At 30.9% G+C, this 26185-nt stretch overlaps 2 protein-coding genes across 2 annotated transcripts; both read left to right on the top strand.

Annotated features, from left to right (window-relative positions):
- Window positions 1-1020: 1020 nt before the first annotated feature.
- On the top strand, window positions 1021-5239 carry LOC146950270 (aluminum-activated malate transporter 8-like). Its single transcript, XM_085746209.1, has 6 exons — window positions 1021-1445; window positions 1932-2072; window positions 2356-2628; window positions 3891-4006; window positions 4271-4411; window positions 4558-5239. Exons 1-6 carry the CDS (start codon window positions 1175-1177, stop codon window positions 4960-4962), a joined length of 1347 nt encoding a protein of 448 aa, XP_085602335.1. The 5' UTR covers window positions 1021-1174; the 3' UTR covers window positions 4963-5239.
- A 3914-nt stretch (window positions 5240-9153) lies between these two features.
- HDA08 (histone deacetylase 8) lies at window positions 9154-12197 on the top strand. Its single transcript, XM_085746208.1, has 3 exons — window positions 9154-9637; window positions 10707-11287; window positions 11809-12197. The coding sequence occupies exons 1-3, from the start codon at window positions 9361-9363 to the stop codon at window positions 12109-12111; spliced, it is 1161 nt and encodes a 386-aa protein (XP_085602334.1). The 5' UTR covers window positions 9154-9360; the 3' UTR covers window positions 12112-12197.
- Window positions 12198-26185: the final 13988 nt, after the last annotated feature.

Below are 26185 nucleotides of genomic sequence, written 5' to 3'. Positions count from 1 at the left end.
TAGAAAGACCAAAGAATGTCAAATACATGATTTAACTAAAGAAAGATGAGTAACTTCGTCAATTTTCTTCACACTTTTCTTTTCAATTATTTCTCCCTTTAAAAGAAAGTTAAAATAATATTTCTCGTTAACTCTATTCCTTTAATAGTTGGATCAACTTCTCTCTAACCATTTTAGTGATCCTACTTTAACGACACAATTTTACTTCTATTGATACCATATAACAAAAAATGGACTCTCCCGAAGCTCATCTCTACCAAAATTCTCTATTTTTTTTTTCCTTCAAATTTCTCTCTCCTCTTTCTAAACCTAAACCTAAAGTCCTCATAACTTTCTAAACCTAAACCTAAAGTCCTCATAACTACTATTACGATAGTATTCGTTTACAAATAATATTTGATAACATTATAGCCAACAAATGTACCTAAAAAAGAAAAATAAAAATGTTAAAGCCTACAATTAAGCATGTAGGAATCGCATTGACTTGAAGTCAAAATGCTTCACTCCTAGGAGTGATTTTTTATTTTTTGACAACTGTTTCTTATAGTTTTTAGAGATTTCTAAGAGTCTCTTTTATCGTTCCAACAATTTTTGACCGTTAATAATAAATTTTCTTCATGTAGTTTTCACTCCATAGTGTTCCCAACATATTCATCATTTTTTGTCAAAAAAAAAAAAAACATATTCATCATTTTTGTACACGTGCATTTTCATGTAAGTACAATCAGGACCACCGAACACATCAACTACCTAGAGGTTTCCTCAAATCATCTAAACGCCCCCTATGTTATCCCATAAGCCATTTTTTCTACACAACGAGCATTGTTAAATATATATTTTTATGTCTTATTAATTTAAAATCCTTAAAATAAATAACAAAAAATATATTTTAATGACTTAAAAAGTGGTTACTATTTTGAGAAAGCAACTGAAACATTAACAAGCTAATGTGTGACACGTTATACACCTCTTCCACTTCATACAAACATGTATATATATGTGCATAATGTTCCATAGCTCAAGACAATATCACTAAGGTCATAGTATGCTAAAGAGCTTACAAAAAACATAGGAGTAGTAAACTAAAGATTGGGTATACCTTCCCAATCTTGCAATTTTTTTTGCCCACTTCCAAGCACTTCAGTTCCCTTGAATTAAGATCAATATTTCAAAAATGACCTCACCAAATGATGAAAACACTACAAGCTCCACAAATACCTTGCGTACCTTGGTTAAGAAATCATGGGCTAAGTTAGTCAAGGTCATAAATATGGTTAAAGAGATTGGCCAAGATGACCCTAGGAGGGTTATTCATTCATTCAAAGTCGGATTGGCATTAGTTTTGATTTATATTTTGCATCATTTTCGTCCATCCTTCTATGGTTTTGGTGACAACATTATTTGGGCCGTTCTTACCGTTGTTATTGTCCTCGAACTTTCTGTGGGTAAGTATCCGTTCATTTAAAAGTTCTTTTAAACGCTGAACTTTTATAATTTTTACAAACTATTGGGAATCCAAGTTCAAATTACAATTAAAATGATTTTTGATCAAACCTTACTTATGTCTCAGGCCGAACTTCTAATACTCATGATCTGGCCGAGAAACTAAGGTTAAGACCAATAAATGAAAAAAAGAAGACAAAAAGAACTTGGTCTATAATATTTGCATCTCTTACACTTAACTACAAAATTAGATGCATTATTCATTTGTTTTTATTTATGGTTTTCAATTCGTAATACTTTAGCTGCTATATATATAGTGATGTTTGAACTTAATTTGCTTCACAAGATACTAATTACATCAACTTTTTCGACAGTTTGAGTGATAAAGAAATCATCATATATTATTACTCGTACAAACATACTCTATAACACACTACAAACTATTATGCTTATTATTAAAAATAAATAATAATATTATTAATTTTCAGGTGCAACACTCGGAAAAGGTTTCAATAGGATGTTGGCCACGGGTTTAGCCGGTGCTCTTGGTGTTGCAAGTAACGAACTAGCCACTCTTTGTGGGGATAATGGAAAGGTTGTAATGACTTCAATCTTTGTCTTTGTCATAGGTAAGTAAAATTTGATTATGAAACACCGACAGTCCTTGGATTAGACACCGATTCGAGACCAACACATATGATTTTATTGAATTTTATGATTTTTGAAAATTATTATCAGTGTCGGTGTGTCAATGACCATGTCTGGTGTTTTTTGCCTGTATCCATGCTTAGTAGAATTTAATTAATTTCCTAATACTTATTAATAGAGCTTACTTATTAATAGAGCTAACTGTGACTCGAGAACTTTTTTTTTACTCATACAATAATGAATTTTTTTTCCTTTAATTTGCAGCTGAAAGAGTGACATTTATGAGATTTTCTCCTAAATTGAAGGCTAGATATGATTATGGGATGATCATATTCATCTTAACATTTTGTTTGGTATCTCTTTCGGATGTGACTGGTCATGAACTTCTAGAAATGGCCTACGAGAGGTTATTAACAATCATAATTGGGAGTTGTATAGCTATTACAGTTTGTGTTTTCATATTCCCTGTTTGGATTGGAGAAGATCTTCACAATAAAATTGCTGGCAATATTGAAAAGTTGGCAGACTTTTTAGAAGGTGTGTTTTATAAAGTTTAATCAAATATTAGTACTCATCATTTAAAAAATAATATATGAATTTAACTTGTATCCATAGATAGTGTTATTTTTTTTAAGTGTACATCCAATCAAATTATTTATGATATCACTTTTTATGTAATTTTATAAAACATCTTTATAAATATCTATTTGACATGTTTTCATTAGATACAAAAGTAAATAAATTTTACATTGTCAATGCATAGAAATTAATCTCATAATATATCTATACTTCCCATTTACTATTTACATGTCTCTTTGTAAAAATAATTCACCTTAAATTATAAAGCTTGATTTTTTTTTTGTTGCATTTAACCTTATATTGTAACAACTTTTTTCTTACCTATAGGCCAACAGTCATCTAGTTTTTTGGTCTTAAGTTGCCAGTTGCCACCCTATTTTTATTAGACCTTAAACTACCTAATATTTCCTTTGTTTGGCCTTACATTGTCAATCTTTTAGCCTTTAAGTTCATTCATAACTTATTTTTACATTGTTTTGAGTTCAATAATTGTACACAAGTAATATAAACAGTTTTTTACAAAATGTTTAATTATATTTTATCACCTTACTACAGTATAAATAAGTGTTTCATTTTTTTATTATGATTATAAAATTTATCTACACCATAAATGTAACTATTTTAGTACTTGTCTACACCTAATATCGAAATAGAAGTAAAATGAGATGTATGAGTAAAATCCAAAATGCAAGCCTAAATGACTCAAAAATATAATGCAAGTCCAAATTGTCACACGTTTGATTCCCAATAAACTCAGTCTCTGCCTTTCCACGTCATTTCTTTGTTTTTATTCTTTTTTTTTTATAACAAAATATTGTCTGTTTTGATTCTTTGGGAGGGATATTTAAATAGAATACAAATTCAATTTAGTCTTTCATAATTTGTTAACAATCGAACATGATTAGTCATTGATATTTTTATACGATGAAAAAAATAGTCCATTTGGTATAATGTTCGAGACTAATTTGATTATTACTTTTGTCAAAAACTGAATTAGGCCACCAACAATTTTGTCAATAACCAAATTAGGTATTTAGTCTTCAATCTACTACTCTCTGGTTTTTTGAGGAAATATAATTTACTACTATCTTGTTTTTTGTTTCTTTGAAGATTATAAAAGAGAAATGCCTTATGAACAGAATTTATTTTTAATTATATGCTATCTATTAATACATCATATGAGATCTCAAACTAATGGAAATTAATGGTGGCATACACAGGATTTGGAGATGAGTACTTCAACAATTCAGAGACTACAGAAGCAGCTGAGAATGAGAAGCAATTTCTCCATAGATATAAAAGTGTCCTCTCTTCAAAAAGCAGTGAAGAAACAATGGTGAAGACCAACAACTATGTTCTCTAGCATAACATCTTATTCAACAACAAAAAAATCCATCATTTATCTTATTAAGCTTTTAAGAGATCAATTTGTCATTACAAAATTCATATACTCGTAAACCCAATCACATTCCACCATATAGATATTTGGAGATATATAATCGTGTGATTTGATATAATGCTTCACTAAAAAACTTATATCGTCGATGCATATCAATTAAATAACCTAATCATTTAATTTTTTTTGTTCCGACTTTTATAGGCTGTTTTGGCAAGATGGGAACCTCGTCATGGCAAGTTTAGATTTCGTCATCCATGGAAGCAATACTTAAAGATTGGGAACTTGGCACGAATTTGTGCTTACAAAATTGAAGCACTTAGTCTATACCTCATCAATTCCAAAGTATGGTATTTCATATTTTTTTTTTTCACATATAATTTCAGCTCCTCAAAGCATGTTCCATCCGAACTCAATTATAAACAAAAGTAATTAATTATACACGGAGTAAAAATAGCGGTTAACCTTATTTGATTTTCTTATTGCAACAGACCCCATATGAATTTCGAAGCAGGCTTCAAGAATCATGCACAAATATTAGCTTGGAGTCAGGCAAAGCCCTAAAAGAATCAGCATTGATGATAATGAAAATGTGCAAGTCATCAACACCAAATTCACATGTTTTAAATGCTAAAAATGCTGCTGAATCTCTTAAAGCTGTTCTAAGAACAAATCCCTGGGAAGGTGCTGATCACTTCGAGATAATACCAGCTTCAACGGTGGCATCACTGCTTATTGATATTGTGATTTGTGTTGAGCAAATTTGTGAAGCTGTTGAAGAATTAGCATCACTTGCAAATTTTGTGCCGTGTCAGTTACTTCATAGGGGAACCGTGCAACCAATTTCTGATAGTGACGGTTCTGTTCATGTTGTCAATGTTAACGTTGGTGAGTGATCACTCAGATTAGATGACACGGATTCTCTAAAATTGCAGTATGGTGCATAGAATATTAAGAATCATAATCCAAGATTATAGTATTGGGTTGGAACTAAAGACAATAAGCAAAAATAGTCACTAGAGATAGAAGAAAATAAATATTTGAGCACACAATGTGTTGTTGTAACAAATTAAATGGTAGATCTTCTATAGAGATTTACACTTCAATTTTGTACGAAAAGAATGTTCTCGAAACTCGAATTCCATATATATGTCTAAGATTATAAAATTATGATCCATGCGTGTTTATGTTCGCAACAAAATAAACAACTTAGAGGTAGAAAGGGTACTCGAACCATGTACATAAATCATACAAGAAAAAGGTAAATAGTTTAAAGGCTCTCCCTATATTTCTGATATATAGGAGGACTCATATTTCAAAAGCACATTCCAATGGCTCGTCAATTATATACATCATTCATAAAACAAGTAGGTATTAGTAACAAGAATCATGTATAGAGCACATCGCAATAATTTCCACCATCACCCAAAAGATACATTTATTTTTGTGATCAATACTTGGTATGCTCTTATCCCTTCTCCAATGAGACAAATAGTGAAAAGAGATTAAACACGTACTACACATGCGACCTACTAGTATGAAATGTGGATTAACATATCCCCTTTTTAACCAATTGAATACTTTTATGTAATTAAGTTGAAAATAACAAACGATTTGCTACTTTTCAAATCAGTTATTTTTAAAGTTGATTAAAAACTTAACTTTTTTAAATCAGTTTTTCAATAACAAGTTTAAACTATTATATTCTAAACTTTTTATATCAATTTTCAGGATGCACTTCAAAGGTTTAATGTATGCTTTAGAACTAGTGAAGTTATACGCTATCTTTCTCCTCTCTTGATGTACCTCTCATTGCCTTGTTTTTTCCTCCGAAGACATGTAAAAAAATATGAGGGCACAAATAAAACTCTAGAATTGAAAATACCTAAATCCTAAACCAAATAAGACGTTCGTTCTTTATCTTCTTCATTACTTAATCCCAGATTCATCTATTTTTCCTCTTCTTGTGATTTTAAACCATCAAGGATACAACTGACGATTCAAATTCTTATCATTCTTCTGCTCGTGCTTCTTTATTGCAATTTGAACATTAGGAGACCACAATATAACTTTAGGTGTGTGGAGTCTCTGTTGATAATTGTAGTTGGACATAAAAAAATGAGGGAAAGGTGAAAATCATTTGGAGGCTGTGTAGATTCCACCATTTTGTTCCCCAATTTGAAACAAGGGCCTATTGAGTGATTTCCTTCCTTACTCCTTCTCTTTATTATACTCATACCATATGCACTCCTATTCTAGTTGAGGCTTTGATACCGTACTGGTCGTGAACCTCGCATGTTATGAGATTAGTCTTAGCTGAAACCTGAAGTGAGACACCAAATATGTTGGGTCACGAGGGGGAGACACCACACTTTTACTCAAAAACCTTAAGGTAATGAGTTAATGAGTCATCTCACTTTTATCCGCACAAGCTTGTACTTGTACTATCGAAGTCGTTCTGATACCACTGTTGGGTCACGAAGGGAGCCAAGAGACAATCCATATTAGGAACAATAAACACGCAAGTGAGAGATACACCACACTTTTACCCAAAAATCTTAAGCCAATGGATTTATAGGTCATCTCATTTATAAAATGTTCAACCTCCACTTTATTAACCGATGTGAGACTTCTAACTCACACTTGCACACAACAAAATTATACACAACTATTCATGTACATTCATTATTTCAAGACATACTTTCGCAATATACTAAAAGACAAAACACAACTATTCATGTCCATGTCATTATTTCAAGACATACTTTCATAATTTACTTACTTTACCTCACAACGGTCATAGCTCATCAATCTATAAACTAGCCTTTTGGCTAAATGGTCTTAATCTTTTGACTATATCACATTATTGATGACTTATGGAACTCTTATAAAAACGCAACTAATATCATATTTAAAGATAAGCTCATAATTTGAAGCTAGATTCTAATGAAGTTACATATAAATAAAATGGGTTATGGTAACACGTGCTCTTCGACTACACCAAGGGTCAACCCTAAGTCCTTATCTTTTTACTTTAGTTTTGGATGTACTGACGGAACACATCCAAGAGTTAGCACCGAGATGTATGCTTTTTGCAGATGATGTAGTCTTGCTTGGTGAGTCGAGGGAGGAGTTAAACGGGAGGCTAGAGACTTGGAGGAAAGCCTTAGAAGCGTATGACTTCCGCCTGAGTAGAAGCAAGACGGAGTATATGGAATGTAACTTCAGCAAAAGGAGAAGTGGGTCTACCTTGGAGGTGAAAGTTGGAGATCATATCATACCCCAAGTTACGCGGTTTAGATATCTTGGGTCCATAGTACAAAATGACAGAGAAATAGAAGCTGATGTACATCATCGTATTCAAGCTGGGTGGTTGAAATGGAGAAGAGCCTCAGGTGTTTTATGCGATAAGAAAGTACCACTTAAGCTGAAAGGAAAGTTCTATCGGACAGCAGTCAGACCGACAATGTTGTATGGTACGGAGTGTTGGGCGGTTAAGAGCCAACACGAGAGTAAAGTAAGCGTAGCGGAGATGCGGATGTTGCGTTGGATGAGTTGTAAGACTAGACAGGATAGGATTAGGAATGACACCATTAGACAGAGAGTGGGGGTAGCACCTATAGTCAGGGCCGTCTTAACAATTTTGAAGGCTCCGTTTTAATTTTAGAAGTTGGCCCACTGATAAAAACCGTAAAAAAAACAATTTTTTTATGTAAATTAAAAATAACATCCAAATTTTACTAATACTTAAAGATGCGAAGGCTTGGTAACAGGAAAAAAAAAAGATGAAAGGCTTTTTTTTTTTAAATAAAAGCATGGCCCCAAAAAAAAAGTAAGGAATAGTAGAGAAAAAAATTAATTGTTTAAGAATAAGCCTAGCAAAAAATTAATTGTTTATTGTTTATAATTGTTTATTGTTTATAATTTAGTTTATAATTTATAAAAGAATTATTGTTTAAAAGAAATTGTTTATAAAAGAAATAAGTTATAAAAGAAATAGAAATAAGAATAAGCCTAGCAGGTGTTGAATTAAAAAAATAACATCCAAATTTTACTAATACTTAAAGATGCGAAGGCTTGGTAACAGAAAAAAAAAAAAAGATGAAAGGCTTTTTTTTTTAAATAAAAGCATGGCCCCAAAAAAAAAGTAAGGAATAGTAGAGAAAAAAAATTAATTGTTTAAGAATAAGCCTAGCAAAAAATTAATTGTTTATTGTTTATAATTGTTTATTGTTTATAATTTAGTTTATAATTTATAAAATAATTATTGTTTAAAAGAAATTGTTTATAAAAGAAATAAGTTATAAAAGAAATAGAAATATAAGTTATAAAAGAAATAGAAATAAGAATAAGCCTAGCAGGTGTTGAATTAAGAATAAGCCTAGCAAAAAATTAATTGTTTATTGTTTATAATTGTTTATTGTTTATAATTTAGTTTATAATTTATAAAAGAAATAAGTTATAAAGAAATTGTTTATAAAAGAAATAAGTTATAAAAGAAAAAGAAATAGAAATTAAAAGAAAAAGAAATAAGCCTAGCAGGTGTTGAACCGCAGACCCTAGCAGGAACCGCAGACCGCAGACGTTGAAGAAAAATGCGTAAGGCTTTACCACCGAACCACTGCAGTGTGACTGTCCTTTATTAACTTTATTAAATATAATGGATTTTATTTTGGTCTTATGTATAAAAAAATATATCATGGGCCCCAAAAATTGGGAGGCCCAGTGGCGTAGCCCCGCCTCGACGGGCTATGGGCCGGCCCTGCCAATAGTAGAAAAGTTGGTAGAAAATAGACTTAGATGGTTTGGACATGTAAAGAGAAGACTCGTACTTGCCGTTGTAAGAAGAGTACATCAAATGGAGGAGAGTCAGGTTAAAAGAGGTAGAGGAAGACCTAAGAAAACCATTAGAGAAACCATTAGAAAAGATTTAGAGGTCAATGAATTGGATCCAAATATGGTTTTTGATAAAACACTATAGCGTGATTTGATCCATGTAGCCGACCCCACTTAATGGGATAAGGCTTGGCTGTTGTTGTTGTTTTATTTTTTTAAGGAATATTAGGTGATGTGGTTAAATTATAAGTATATCTTCAATTTTATCATCTATACGTGTATACCCAAAGACTTTTGATTTGGGGTTTTGCATCATTGTCACAAAACCCCAAAATCAGACAAGTGAAATCCACTAATCCCAATCAAAATCAACATCAAAGATTCAAAGGTGAAACTACAACACTTGGATCCTCTACACCTTGTTGAACCAGTGACCAACCAACCCTCTCTTCATTCATATGGCAACCAATACAGATGCGGTAGCAGAATCTTCCAGTGTGAACAAAATTGACGTTTTCTGGTATGAAGGAATGCTCAAACACGATACCGGCAATGGAGTTTTTGACACAGGAATTGACCCCGGTTTCTTAGACGTGTTGGAAAAACATCCTGAAAACGCAGACAGAGTCAAAAACATGGTCTCAATCCTTAAAAGAGGTCCTATCTCTCCTTATGTTTCTTGGCACCTTGGTCGACATGCTCTCATCCCTGAGCTCCTTTCTTTTCACACTCCTGGTTAGTTTATTTATTAGATAAAAATTTATGCTTTGCATGCAAAGCTGAAACTTTATAGATGTGAGTTCAGTCACTTTAGTTAGTAGTTATTTAACATTGGAAGTTAAATTTTGGGTTTGTGAAGATTGCATTTTCTGGAATAGATATTTTGTGCACACTGTATTGATGTACAGTATAATTCAGACATGAATCCTATCTTGAATTCAAATCATTGCGATAGTTTAATGTGCTGTGTGCAGCATATTATCTTATGATACATGCGAATTGCATCTCCATTCACCAACCTTTAAAGTGTATCTTTTTAGACATGAATCTCATCTTGAATTCCGATTCATTGTGATTTGTGATGAATCTTGATTCACAAAAAAGATCTTGCAACACTATTTCAATCTCGACCTGATAACCATATGCATTGAATTACTTTTCTAGATCATTCTTATAGCTAAGATCAGTTGGCAGTTCGTTAGTTTGTTATCGTGCTGTAAACAACTTGGGCAATGTTTAGATCTGCAGTGCACCATAAATTTATCACTTCCGAGGCACAGTAGAAGGGATGCTATACATTTGAACTTCTAATGACTGCACGGTGGGGGTTACTCACTGGTCTTACAAACATGCACATAATTGAGCACTTTTCGGTAAACATTTTTCATATAAGAGCTTATAGATACACCATGCTTTTACAATTTAAGTGAAAGTGTCCCATAAACTCATTATAAGTTGGTTTTATAAGCCAATTTGTGGGTGTTATGAACATGTCATGGACTATTTTTCATAAATTCTTTCCAACATGTGAAGTTTTTACATATCCTATGATAATTCTAAAAAGTTCTTTTCAGTATTCCTTGAATTCAGCTGGAGCAATTCTGCTACAAACACACTATATATATAACCCATTTGTAACATTTCAGTATTTTTGAGAAATCATAATTCAGAATTCAAGTTCGGTTTTCACAATTTCCCTCTTATCTTTTCTCTAATAGTCTCTCATTTTCTTACCCTGCTATAGCCTATACTTCAAACAATTTGACACAGTGAATGATATAATTTCAATGCTGTAATTTCTCAGAGTACATAAATGAACTGGTAAAAGCTGATAAAGAAGGGGGAAAGATCCTTTGTTGTGGCACATTCTTGAACCCTGGATCATGGGATGCTGCACTTCTTGCCGCCGGGACTACACTGTCTTCGATGAAGCACTTGCTTGACGGACATGGAAAAGTTGCTTATGCTTTGGTTAGGCCTCCTGGTCACCATGCTCAGCCTTCTCAGGCTGATGGGTACTGTTTCCTTAACAACGCCGGTCTAGCAGTACAGTTAGCTTTAGATTCTGGATGTAAGAAAGTTGCAGTTATAGATATTGATGTTCATTATGGAAATGGAACAGCGGAGGGATTTTATTCATCTGATAAAGTCCTTACCGTTTCTCTTCATATGAATCATGGATCATGGGGGCCATCTCATCCGCAGAGTGGTTCTATTGATGAGCTAGGTGATGGAAAAGGTTATGGTTATAACTTGAACATACCTTTGCCAAATGGAACTGGGGACAATGGATATGTATATGCCTTCAATGAGTTGGTTGTTCCATCAATCCATAAATTTGAGCCTGATATGATTGTCTTGGTTGTAGGACAAGACTCGAGTGCAGTAAGTTATTCTATTTATCCTTTTCTTTTTTGTGCTATTTCAATTTATAGTTTGATTGTGATTAGCTTTTTATTGACAAGTTTTTGTAGACTTGCATATGACTTTTATGGGATGGACTTAGGACATGTTTGGATTAACTTATTTGAGTTTATCTACTGACATAAGCACTTGTGAGACTATTTGAGAGAGCTTATGAAAACAGCTTATTGCATGTCCATGAGTTGTTTTCAGCTTATTTCCATAAACTCTCCACGATAGCTTATGAGAACAATTTATTACTTATATGACAACAATTCGACTTTATTTTATCTTTTGTTATAGAAATAGAAACAACTTATACATAAGCCCTTATCTGATAAGCGTTTATGTTATAAACGCTTAACTATATTGTTTATCCAAACAGAGCGTAATACACACCATGATATGCAAACCTAAACAAATGCAATGAAACCAAAAGTGTTTGATTATCCTGTGTAAAACAAAGCCACATTCACTAAAATTAAACTCTTCATGTGTTTCAGTTTGATCCCAATGGAAGGCAATGCTTAACAATGGAAGGCTATAGAGAAATTGGGCGTATAGTTCATAGTCTTGCGACGAGGCACAGTGATGGACGACTTCTTATTGTGCAGGAAGGTGGATATCATGTAACATATTCAGCATATTGTTTACATGCAACACTTGAAGGTGTTCTCAATCTACCATTGCCTCTACTACAAGATTCTGTTGCCTATTATCCGGAGGACGAGACGTTTTCTGTCAAAGTTATAGACGCCATTAAAAATTATGTAATAGATAAAATGCCTTTGTGGAGAACAGATTAACTTTTGAGATATATACTTTCTCCAAAACTTCATGTCATGTTTGAAACTACATGCACCTCTGCTAAAATATGTTTAAATAGCATAAACTTATTTTAAGTGAAAATTCAACTTTATTTTTTTGGAATATTGCACTCATGTCCCTTAAATTCTATTTAAACATTTATCTCTTGATAAGAATCTATGCTTCATATAAACTGTTGTGACATGTCTTAAAATCTCATGTTGAAAGTTGGAAATTCCTGATGGTATTCTGTCCCTTGTGCTAAGCGAAGGGAGCCATGTGCTAAAAGTAGTATGCGAGGATGCATCTGGATGGTTTGAGCCACATTAAGATCGGACAATCTAGATTTCAAGCTTATTATTTTAGATTTTATAAAAGAAATAATAATTTTCATTAAAATATGGACCGTTCAATGTGGCAGGCTGCGTACAGTCACACCGTACACAATCTAATTTTTGCAACAATACGTTATGCTGGTGTCACCATTATACGTGTCTGTAAACATAAATGAAGAGAATAGACAAAAAAAACATATCACCCTCAAGTATCTTGGCATCTCATTTATAATATTGTTTTTAGTTTTTGTTACTGTAATGTTATTAAAATTAAGTAAGGACTAAACTTACAAGGTCGCAATTTTGTAGGGACCAAAAACATAATTAACGCTATAATCATTATTATTAACTGGGTAAATAAAATGATCCACATCCAAACTAAAGGCATATGGCACACTGCAATTAGTGGAGGCTTAAAATAAGGGAAATGATAACTTGTGCCCTCAAGGCACAAGTTAAGAAACCAAAGATAGAAATATTTTGTTGGAAATTGTGCATTCAATATTCTAGAAATTTAAAATCTTATCTTTTCAAGACAAAATTTATGATTTAATTCCACTTTTAGAATCTTAACTTGTGCCCTGAGGGCACAAGTTAACACTACCCAAAAAATAAATAGCACTAATTATTGAATATATATACCTTTAAATTGATACAGTTTGACCTTACTAATGTGCCAGTCCCCATTTGTTACTTGGAGGGACCATGGAAAAAAGGTATGAACAAAGGAATTGTGAGTATACTTGTCATGCTTTGACATGGCATCAATTAGTCATGCCGATTCTGTTGGTCATGTGTTAAAATTGATAGAATCATAGAATGCAGGTAGTTTACTCAAATGAAGGTTATGTTAAAATCAATTGTGATGGTTTGATGGTTAATTTTAGGATCAAGGCTTGTGGTAGTTTTTGGTTTCTCTGTGACTCTTGACACATGCTCCAACTCAATCCTGAAATTTGATCATCAAATAGTAGTTATTGTGCTCGTTCGCATCCTTTTTACTTGCTTGTTTCTATGAGTAAAGCTATTCTTGATAGAGGGATGAAATTCCAGTCTTAAATAATCATGTGCCTAAATATATTTGTAACCGTATAAATATTTTCTATTGCAACATCTAAGTTGTGATCCAACCTCGCCATGAACGTTAGCTCTAACTTAAAACATATCAAAAGAAGATACCAAACTTAAGAGTAAAATGCACAATGGTATAAAACGTTGAATGAAAATGAATCTCTTCTCAAGAGAGGAACTGAAGCATAAATTATTGTCCAAACATATTTATTATTTATACAATTTAACACTCCCAGACATCTCAAATGATAAGAGTGTCAACTTATATTTATACACTCAACCATCGAAAAATTTAGTTAATGTGGGATTCCATATAAACCTCAAATAAACTCTTGCTCATCACAATCAAAAGGACACCTATCCTTCCCAAGCACTCTCTAATGACTAAATTATCTTCTATCATTATTTTATTTAAAAAAAAAAAACCGTCAAACAAACATGAATATTCAAAGGTATGAGCTTATTCTAGATTCTCTTATGATATAAACTCTTAACCATTGTGCCTTTCCATGATTACTTGGTAAGCCCTCCTAACAATATAGATATTTAACCCCTATCTAAACGAACTCCACTCATCCCCCACACACTCCACCAATCTATCTTAAAACCAATTTGACCTTACCCCAAACACTATTATAACAAATTAACAATATTTCTCTGCAAAAACAAGCTCGAACATAAAATCTCGATCATTTGAATAATCTAATAACTCACCATATATATTTTAAAATCTTTATCGGAGGATAGGTTTCATAGTTCAACAGAGATATCTTAAATTTTGGTTTTATAATTTAGGATTGTATTTTATCTTTGGGGAATTAGTCACTTTAGTCCCTGAATGGGGAACGATTTGTCAATTTAGTCCCTGAATGCAGATAATATGCAAAACAGTCCTTGCATGGTCAATTTCAGGGACTAAAGTGACTAACGAAGTCTACATTCAGGGACTAAATTGACTAACGGAGTCTGCATTCAGGGACTAAATTGACTAACAAAGTCTACATTCAGGGACTATTTTGCAATTTATCTGCATTCAGGGACTAAATTGACGAATCGTTCCCCATTCAGGGACTAAAGTGACTAATTCCCCTTTTATCTTTACTAGTATAGTGACCCGTGCCAAACACGGGAAATAAAAAACTTTTTTGATCAAATATATAGATTTTATATTATGTTATCTTAAAGTTATAAGTGTGGTTATAATTTATTTGATATGGAAAAAAATATCATCTTGATTTTGTTAATTTTGTATATATTTTGAAATATCTAAACATTGCACATAACGATTAAAGTATTTGGATTTATACTTATACTAATTATTTGTAGTATAAGATGTAAAAATTGTTAAACTTAGCGTATGTAATATTTTTGCAAAAATACGCCGACGTACTGTATATTATTATTTGTTGACATAATGTATTTTATTAATCATAAAAACTAAAAAATTTGTATTTTTTTTATATAATAGTCAGTGTCAGATGTATACACCTAGTATGTGAATGCAAACGTTAAATTTTTTACGGATGTGTATAAATATAGTTTGGGCTACAGAAACGCCGATTGTTATTTGTTTTTATTTTTTACAAAACCAATGGTCTAATGTAAATATTGTATTTTAGGGTAACAACGACGTAAAAAAAAAGTTTCGCGTAATGTTATACCTCAAAGTGCATCAATAAAAAGTCTATGGCAGGAGGATCTGCTTATATAGAAATTGCATGTCATGTAATGACCAGTACGCCTAGCAAAGAAATTATAAAAAAAACGACTTCCAAACAATACGCAACTTTAGTTTTCTAAATTATAGCAACAACAATTCTAAACCATAACCAATGATCATACTTTTTGAAAAACTTCACGATACACAACATTTGTAGTCTCCTTGCAAACATTATTATATTCGTCCAAGATGAGCATCTTCAAACCTTTTCTAGAAGTAACTCGAGAGACAACGACATAGAGTTGTTCATGTGTGAACACTGTGTTAGGAAGATAAACTCTCACTCGAGATAAAGATTGACCCTGACTTTTATTTATTGTCATTGCAAAACAAAGCGTCAATGGAAATTGCTTGCACTTGAACTTGAAGGGTAGTCCTGGATCACTCAGAATAAGATTCATCCTGGGAATGAATACCCCGGCACCTGCCCTTTTTCCTGTAATTACAGTAGCAGCTATCATGCTCTTCCTTAGATGTGTAACTGTCAGTCTCGTACCATTACCCAGTCCATTGGCCTGATCGATGTTTCTCATCAGCATAACTGGACATCCCACCTTTAGTTTCAACCGGTGATTTGGAATTCCAGAGCTCTTAATACCATTAAGAAATTCCGTTATGAACCACTCGCTTTGGACATCAGAATTTTCACCCGATCGACAAACAGAATCAGAGCTTAAATACTCTTTCTCTTCACCTGGAATGAGTGACATCATATATTCGTTAACACGCTCAACTGAATCAAGCATTGGTGCGAGTATTCCCTTTTCTTGGAAAAATAGCGGGTCACCAAGGTTATCATTCAAATCGGGATACACAAAGTTTATAAGTGACATTAACGGATTTGTTGTGTCCGATATGAGCAAATCTTCAGGAATTTCTACCTTCATTTCACCATTCTCATCCGAAGCGTCGTTGCCGTCTCCAATTGAGAGTATCCACTTGCCAAAATTAGCAATTTCTTCCTGCTCTGCAGGAACCGAAGATGCACCCAGTCTCATATTAATAGTAAACCTCAACACATTACAATTAGCCCGTATCTTTGATGAATTGATTGAGGCATCAACAATATCCGGCCTCGTTCCTTTTCGGACAACAGTGATCTGTCAACTGCCTCAAAACACCATCGGTGCATCATTGGAGCCTCATCCCAAATTATCAACTTTGCAGCATGCACCAGGTCTGCCCTAGGACTATCCTTTTCCATCGTAAGAGATGATGCCTCATTAATCTCAATAAGGACTGTAAGCATCGAGTGCGCAGTTTTTCCACCTGGTAATTGAAGAGTCGCTATACCGCTGGATGCAACATTCAATACAATTAACCCCTTCGATCTAACAGCAACCAGCAATGTTTTCCATATAAAGGTTTTTCTAGTACCACCGTAACCATATAAGAAAAAGAAACCACTGTCGTCAGAACCAACGGATTCCATGATTTTGTCATGCACACTTCTTTGTTCATCAGTCAACATCAGTAACATATCAGTGTGTGTCTTTTCCAGTTCATCTTTGTTGTAATTTAGCTCATCAACGATAAGCTTGTTTGTGAAAGTTGGCATGTCTGCTGCGTTTGGCATGGGCATAGATTTGAAGTTAGTAAGCGACCGTCTGTTTTCCTGAAGCAACATTTCAATTTCAATCAAACACAGGTTCTTCAAGTCATCGTCACCGATACCCAGATCTGCATATTAAATGTAAAGTCACGAAATTAATATTAACACCTGAAGAAGAATGATAGTAAGAGAATATATGCAATGCAACTGAAAAAAAAAGATATTAAAGTTACGACTCAATTCTTAATCGAAAAAAGCTTCTTTCAGCTTAACTCAACTAAAAAAATAAGCTTATTTGTAAAGGATTTCCCAAGACATTATTTATTTAACACGAAAATAAATAGATATAGGAACTGCTACAAAATGATGTCATGAATGCTCACTAATCTAGATAACGTGAAAAATTAATCAATTAAAGAACGGAAAATGTGAACAAATTATTCAAGATATACATAGTGGAAAGCTATATATGACAGTTTTATGGTGTTGACAGTAGGTCTTGCATTAAACTTATGTTGTTTGCATTATTTATGGGTGTGTTGGTGTCAGTTTTGTGTTGCTATTACGTGATGTAGCCGCTGGCTGGGAGGCTTCTGTGTGTGCATAATTGCTGCTGCGTCCGCTTGGATTTTCAGTTTTTTTAGTTGCTGGTATTTCGTCCTGTTGTAGTGCAGTTGCGATTTTTTAGAGGATCTTTGTGGGCATTAGATTATGAGACAGGGGTACTCTCGTGTAGGTAGCACCACGGTTTGTCGTGGTACTTTGCTGGGTTTAGTCTTTGATTAAGGCATCCTAGTGTATACCTCGGCCTCATGATTTTTTGGGTGCAGGCGTGTTGCCTTTGTTGCTTCTTGTATTCATCCTTTGTTCATTTCCGCGAGTGCTCGGCGTTTCCTACGCCCTCTCGACGAAGAATAATATTGGCCGTCTAAAAAAAATAATGAAAAGCTCTCTGTTGTGTCTGCTTTGTTAGGTAGCCTTGAATTTATCTCTGTGTTACTTAAGCTATTGTTTTCTTACGTGCATACACTCGTATTTAAATTCTTTTTTTCTATTCTATATATTGTTGTATAAACCTGTTCTCATGAAATAAAAAATATTTAATAGTGTATTTGTTTACTTTTTTTAAAAAGAATATTGTATTTGTTTATTATCACTACTTAAATAGATAAATAAATATATTTATTGAGATAGGCATACAATACTTTGAGCACGACTATGTTAACCATTTTTCTAAACTGTGCCTTTTTAGCCAGAGAAAAAAAATGCAAAAATTAGATCCTAAACAAAACAAAAATGGTGCATAGATTTCGTAATAAGTACAATAAACATTACACGGAATATTCAGACGCTTCCTACGTTCAAATAAATATTACACGAAATATTCAGATGTCGTTGCTTGCCCTTGATGTCTGTCCTTTCTCCTGGTTTAGCGAGGAAAAAAAATCCTTATCACTTGTTGACAACAAATTTCTAAAGATAGTTGTTTTCAAATCATTAGGAATGTTCTCCCTCTCCACTCGATCTCCAATTTCCCTTCTCTATCTTAATTATTTTTTCTCTCGTCAATATTTCTTTCTGTCTGTTACAGTGGAAGGATAAGATACATTTGGTTTGTTTTCTTCTAGTACAAATATGTTGGGATGCAATAGAAAAATTACTATTTATAAGTCAAGTCTAATTCACGTGATATTTGGATTATTATAAGATGCACATTTAATCTTGCCTCATCTCAGGTGCTATCACTTAATGAATAATTCGACATATTTAGAGGTACTTCCTATCAATTTTTGGTATCGTAATCACACAGGGAAGTCACAATCCCTTGCTATAAACATACACAATAACTTGAACTATTTTATTTCTCCCGGGTCTTTTGAATCAAATGCCGTGAAGCAAAGAAAAAAATAGATAGCTGAAGAATCACACTGTCTTTCAAAGCATGGTATAGAGTGGACTTATGTACATAACATATCCTCTTATTCGAACTAATTGCATGAGAGCAAATTAAAAATAGTCTCAATGCACCACAAAGCTCTTTCACTTCCATAGGAGAAATTTTTTTTTTTCTCCAGCTACTCAAAATGAAAATGATTTCACAACTAAGGTAGTTGCTATCCAAAATATAAAAATGTATACAAAAAAAATTGTATTTTTTTCATCGGAATTTCAATGTCAATACATATACATTTATAAGTAACCAAGGTGCATACCTTGTTCATATATAGTAAAGAATTTTTTTTTTTTTTTTACAATTTAAAAAAAAAGACCTGATAGTAAGAATTTCTCACTCATTGTTGCTTGATGTACACATAAGTGGTAGAGACGGCGAGAATATAAGAAAGATAGAACTAAAAAAAATTATATTGTAAAAAAAAAAAACCTAAACTATAAGTCTAATTAATCATCCGTTTAGACATTTCCTTTGTACTACGGATGATTCTCGAGTTCGATACACAATTCAATAAATTCTTCAATTTGCCGTTAAAAAAAAAGACAATCAATTATATCTCATATTCTATGAAATCAATTAAAACAATTTTTTTTCTGGTGGCTCAATTTTTTTTTACGCAATTAAAACTATTTCATTGAAACATGGTTTTTATTTATATATAAAAATTAAAAAATGGTTTTTGATCCTAGATAAAATCATTATCAAAATGTTTCAATTTTCCTTATGACTACCAATATTTAGAAATATCATATTAGAATTTAAAAATTAAATAATCTAAAATCATTACAAAAATGTTTCAATTTTCCTCACGTCATAGCCTATCAACCAAAACATGGTGGAAGAGTTAATTATTACATGCCCAAGAAATTCTAATTGTACACCTGATGAAAAAAATCATACAACATTAACATGAATCATATCATAACTTATAAATATTTCATTCTAATAAGAAAGAGATGCATTATAATACTCATTGGACTAAAGTTTAATATGACACAAATTAGACATTACAAAGGTCAAGCTACTAATAGACGTGCACCAAATAAGCTTGGGGAGCTTAACAGGTTTGAAACCAATTGTTTTAAAACCAGACAAATTTGAAAAACTAATCTAATAACTATTTCTTAACATTTGTCATTAACAAATGCACTAAAGTACAATAAAAAAAAAATTCAACTTTTAACATCAAGAAGAATTTCAAATTTTCATTGATTATGGGAGCGAAAGAGAACCGTACAAAAATAAACTGCAAATGTGAGTGGTATAGGCATGCACTTCAGTTACTATGAATCAAAATTTGATTGACAATCGATACATCAATCAAAATCAGAATTAAAAGCATTGATCAGGTTAATTAGGAAGTATCAAAAGCATTGCTAACCTTAATGGCTATAAGAATTAAAATCATTGATTAAATATCCATTTTTGTCTAATCTATCTATATTATATACAATTGAGAATGTTTTACAATGACCTAAATTAAATGTTTCTCTTCTCATGGCTTTCCACATGAACAATTTGCCACTTGGCAATTGAGAATTATTTCACCATTTTATGTGACACTAATTATAAAAGGCAACCTTACAAATGGTATTAAATGGGATGTAACTAATTGTATAATTATTTCATTTGATAAAAAAAAATAGTAATTCTAACAATATTTGATAATCACTTGGGAAAAAGGAAAAAGGTCATACAAATTTTTACGCGTGGAAAAAATTGTGTGAAAACGACCCTAAAATGATTTTAATGTAAAACATAGTAATATTGTTAAGATATGAGCACAATCACTACACACAAAAGTGTATGTACCAAATTTTGTTGAAAATGACTCAAGAAAATTAGAATCAACTCAAATATTGTTGATTCTTAAGTTACACATTCACGTATTTTCTCACGACCAGAACTAATTTTGTTTGGTTATGACTAGAGCTCTTTTCTCCTAGACAGTCTATGATTGAAACTAAGAACATATAAAATTAATATGTGCGTGTAGAATATAAAAATAAAAATGTTTATATAAAAATTTTAAATGGTGTGTATACAAACTTTGGTGACCTTCTATTCTATTCAAAGTAAAATGACCTTTTTTTAGCCAAATACAAACTTAAATGAGTTGATTTTTTTTTTTGAAAGGAACTTAAATGAGTTGATACTCTGTTTGATTGTTTCTTAAAAATATTAACGCATATTAACTAAGTTGATTCTCTATTTTATTGTTTCTTACTATTAACACGTATTAACTAGAATGAATCCATTAAAATAGTATATTAGTTAAAATGATTCCATTATAAAAGTATACAAAATGACAATTTAGTTAGTGACAACGTAAATAATATTTTTTAATAAGACAACGTAAAAAATATATTAGCTAATATAATTGTATAATAAAAAAAATTAGCTGATTGAGATTAAAAAAAATATATTATCTGATTCTCTAAAAAAAAATTAAGAAGAATGGTGGAGTTGTGATATTTTTTCCAACATTTGCCCGTTAGTGGAGTTGTGTGGCACATTTTTGTTCATTATCAAATAAAAAAAAATCTGATTATATAAATTTGAAAGAAAGCAGTCAAAAGTCAACTGGTACAAGGAACAATTGTAATGTGTATTCATTTTCATTATTAATGATAATTACAGTAATTTATATACTTAACAAAAACTATGCTTCCAATTGTACTATAAATAGGTTTCTTCAATCACTTTCCATCACATCTTTCTTCTGTCTCTTTCACAAAAACAAGCTTTCAAAACATATTTTTTAATTTGATTACCTTTTTTTTTCTTTTTAAACGTCTTGATGTTACTGAAATGCCCGTGATTTGGTGTTAATGGTAAGAGTTGTGACAACGTGGCTTGTGCTCGAGTTTTCGAATCCTCAGAAATCCCAATCACTCAAGTTGATTTTGCAAGATCTTAAGATTGATTAAAATATTATGTCTTTTTTTTTTGTGTGTGTTTTTTTTTGGTTATTATTTGTACTAAAATCTTTTCGATTTAATGTATACATACATGATAACATAATACATGTAATTGTTAAGAAGACCCTGATTTACAGATTTCAAAAACAACTTAAGGAGGGTGTTGTTTATAATGTGTCACTCTTTAATGTGAATTTCTTTTTCTTTTTTGAATCGATAATATGTATTCCTTTGTAATATTACATAACAATTATTGTATGTAACATTAATAGTAGAAGTTTATTGAAGAGAAAAAAATGCTCCTTTTTGTTCACATTTTTTCTTTTACTTTCTTATGAGGGATTTTTTTTTTAATTATGCACATGCATTTTGTAATGGTGTTTATGATCTCCTTCAAAATGATTGAATGTAAAAACCTTCAAATCACTACCAATTTAAAGTATAAGAGATCTATTTGTTTGTGTTGGTTAATATATTATTGGTATTATGTTTTCCTTCATTGTTGCACACACGATTGTAAGTAACTTTTATTTTATAATTTTTAATTTGGAGACCTCTAAATTCTCATCACTGATTTAACACTTTTTTCTCTCTATATCTCTCTTTGCAACATTAGTCACATATTATGTCAACATCAACAAAAAAACTAATCACACCACTCACTATTTTTCCCTCTCTTGAGGTGTGTGTATTATACGAGTGTCCAAATATAATTTTCCTTTACAAATACCGTTCATATATCAAACAATTGATAGGGGAAGTACAATAACTTACTAATGGACAAATAACAACTTAGAAACTCATAAAATAAAAAAATAAATTAATAAATTATTTTTTATCGATTAAATGTTTAAAATTGGAATAAATTAGAAGACAATTGTAAACTTAAAAATAAATAAAAAATTCTTTTACGAGTGTGTTCTTTTTAAACTACGGGTAATTGATAGACTCACTATCACACTCGAAGGCATGAGTTTGTCTAATATTAAACATCTAAAACTACGGGCATTTTGAATAAATTTTAATAAAAATCTACATCTCTTAAATTTATTTCAATAAAAGATTGGGAGTACTTATTATTTATAACTTTTTTTACTTAAATTTATTTTAATTAAAAATTGGGAGTACTTATTATTTATATTTATTTTACTGACTATAGTATTTGCTCAACAAAGAGACCGTCATATGCCAATAATGAGGGTTTAATGTATTTGTTCAAATAAAAAAAGACTTAATATTTTAAGGAATAAATGTTGTGATCTCTATATAAATAATTCAATTTGCATTTAAATATAAAAAGCTGAAGTTTTAAAATTGTGATTTCTAATTCAACTTGCCTTTTGTTTTGGGTCAATAGCAATTATTATCATTTTATTTAAATAGTAAAGCTTAAATGTTGTGATCTTTTTTTAAATAAAATTCTTAATGTTGATGAGGAACATTGATTGTTGGTCTACGTAATGAAATTGTACTCTATGCCACCAATTTAGAAAGAAAAAAGTCATTGGTGCAAGTGATATTAGAAAGAAAAAAAACATACGAGATACAATTTCAGTTGCGAGAAAATTTTAGCGGAGAAAATTTCCGTTAGCTTGATATTTCACATCTCTTTTTATGTGCTTCCACCGTTTCATATTAGAGAAACGATCCAAAATGATAAGTAGTTCCTAATGTACTCCCACCAGTTCAAACTATATGTCATTCTAGGAAAAATAGTTTGTTCCAAATTCTACATCATTTTACAATATCAATGAAACATTAATACTTATTTTTCCAATATGTCATTTACTATTTATTACTTTAACTTTTTCCATTTATTTTGATTTACGTTTTTCATTCCATCAATGAAGCATATTTTTGTAAAATAACTCATACTTACTCTTTTCCTTACAACGTTAATTGCATTTCTTAATATATGTGAAATAGATATAATAACACATAATTTAGAACAGAGGGAGTAGTTTGATGATATATTGAAATTTTCATATATTACATTAAAAAAGTTTCCTTACATAACAAGATTACATTAACCGTATGTACACATTTTTCCATGTCCATTGATTCTCATCCAACTAGCATTATTGACTTTTTCATCATTTTTTTTTCATATTTGTTTTCCTCTTCTTTGATGGAGCTTTAACATTATACTCCCTCCGCTTCTAAATACGCGTCGTCGTCAACTACTTTACACATGTCAATATGCAACTTTGATTATTAATATATTTAGTTATCTATAATAGAAAATAATCAAAATTAGATTTTTTTCAAAATATTCATTGAGATAAATTGAATGATATTTTACAAGGTAACATTTGTATTGATATATTAGTTAAAAACAATGGTCAAAGTAGGTTATATAAATAATGCACATTTTAAAACTCTGAGATGAATTTTGAAACAGAGTGAATATTTATTTTCCTGGTTATTAGTTGTAGAAGAATAAAATACGATAAAGTTACATTTATTTTTTTAAGCAATGTTCATTTATTTGTCGAGAAAGGTTAATGAAATACGTAAAAGAGTTTTGCATTAAATAAAAAGAAACAACAAGGATTTATTAAAAAATGTCAAAAATAAAAAATTGGATTTTTTTTAAAAGATGTGCCTAGAATAGCAAAGAAAAGGTCGAACACAAGGATCACAAAGCTAAACCAAGAGATTTATCCACCAAGTATGCAATTCAAAAGATAAATTACAAACTTAGCTTTGAAATTTATGCACTATTAAGCACAATTTCAAGATAGATAAAATATATCATACTAAATTTCCCATAAAATTTGTATCATTTCACTTCACGGGATGATATCTTCCAAGATTAATTTTATTTTCTAATTTGGTCTTAAGTTAGTTATGTGTTGTAATATAAGTTTTTTAATTTAATTTTAACATATGTTGTTCCGTTTAAATTGATTTAAGTTATTAAAGTAAGATGTTTTTTTAAATAGATTTTAAATAGATTATTTTGCATGTATATCACATTAGTTTTTGGATTAAAGACCTTTCATTTCTAACTGTGAATAAGGATGTTTAAATAATGTTATTTAAATAGTCGATAAAGGTTGACACATTTGGTAAAGACCGCAAAATTGTGTGTTCAATTTCCATTTTTAGCATGATTATCTCTTTGTGTCTAAAACCCAAAATGATAAAATAATTTAAATGAATGAAAACAGTTGAATCTAAAACACCTCAAAGATATGTGTATACCCTTTACACACACATGTATATATATATAGACACACATTTCAACATGTATTTTAAATATTTTCAACATAGAATAAAATATATAAACAAAAAAATCAGCAAAAAATTTCCCGTGCAAGGCACGGGTTTCAAACTAGTATGAATATAAATATGAATATTTGAGTCTTGAATGATTTTGATTAAGTATGTAATGATTTGATTATGTTGCGCATATGTGCAATACCTTGACTTATCAATGACCCGGATTGCAATATCATACCATACCACATTTTTGTTTTAATTTATTTAAAAATTAAATTAAATTTAAATGAGTGTTGTCTACAAATTACCTTGCCCAACTAAACTTCAGACTCCCTAAAAATTCTCATCATTTATATGAGTACTAAATTTATCAAGGAATATGCCGTCAAATAAAAAATTGATAATATAGAAATAAGAAATAGCTCAGTTGTTAGATAAATTATTTTATTGCTAAAAAAAAAATTATATTATATATGTAGGAGTCAGTGTTCGAACCTTGAATTTTCACTTATCCATCTTAAAAGATAAAATTCAAGTCATTAAGACTACTTAACTAAAAAAAAATTAATATATGATAATGCTTGAATATCCTAATTCAATAAACCGAGCATATTCCCCAAAAAAATCTCCCCTTTAAAATCATACTAATTATTTTTGCTTTTGAATTAAGGAAATTTTTTATTTATTTATTTGAACACTCATTTTATGAGGAACCTTTGTGAATTTCCTAACAAAAACTTAACGTGCAGTACAAATTCCTCATGATTTTAGAATAGAAAAAATGAATATTAATATTAAATTGGGAAAAAAAATTATTTGAGTAAGAGTATTAAATTCGGGAAAAAAAATTATTTGAGTAAGAGCATTAAATTCACGTATTTCAACAATAATTTATAAATAGAATAGATGATTTTGATTCTCAAAAAATGAATAATATCTATATATCTATGAATAAAAAATGAATGAGAATATTACAAATTAATACTCCTATAGGATTCCACATCAAAATAAACATGATCTTCATTAAAAAAAAAAAATCATACATGTAAATGAGAGATTGTCTAACATATACGTTAGAACCCTCTACTTCATTATTCATGAATTACTTAAATAAAACTAAATTAATTTATATGCAATTGATGAATCGATTAATTCATATGCAATTGATGAGTTGAGTTTGAATTCTCCTATATAGAAAATGGATTCATAGAATACAAAATAAAAATCAGATGCGCACAAAAGGAATTTAGAGAATATAACACTTATTTTATAGGACATTTAATAAAAAAACGGAG

The sequence above is a fragment of the Medicago sativa genome, chromosome 2, assembly GCF_051527215.1.
Source record: "Medicago sativa cultivar Bolivia chromosome 2, Bolivia_mono, whole genome shotgun sequence".
NCBI classification, from domain to species: domain Eukaryota; kingdom Viridiplantae; phylum Streptophyta; class Magnoliopsida; order Fabales; family Fabaceae; genus Medicago; species Medicago sativa.
Note: the sequence above shows the minus strand (reverse complement) of the source record. Positions and strands in the feature narration are given on the sequence as shown.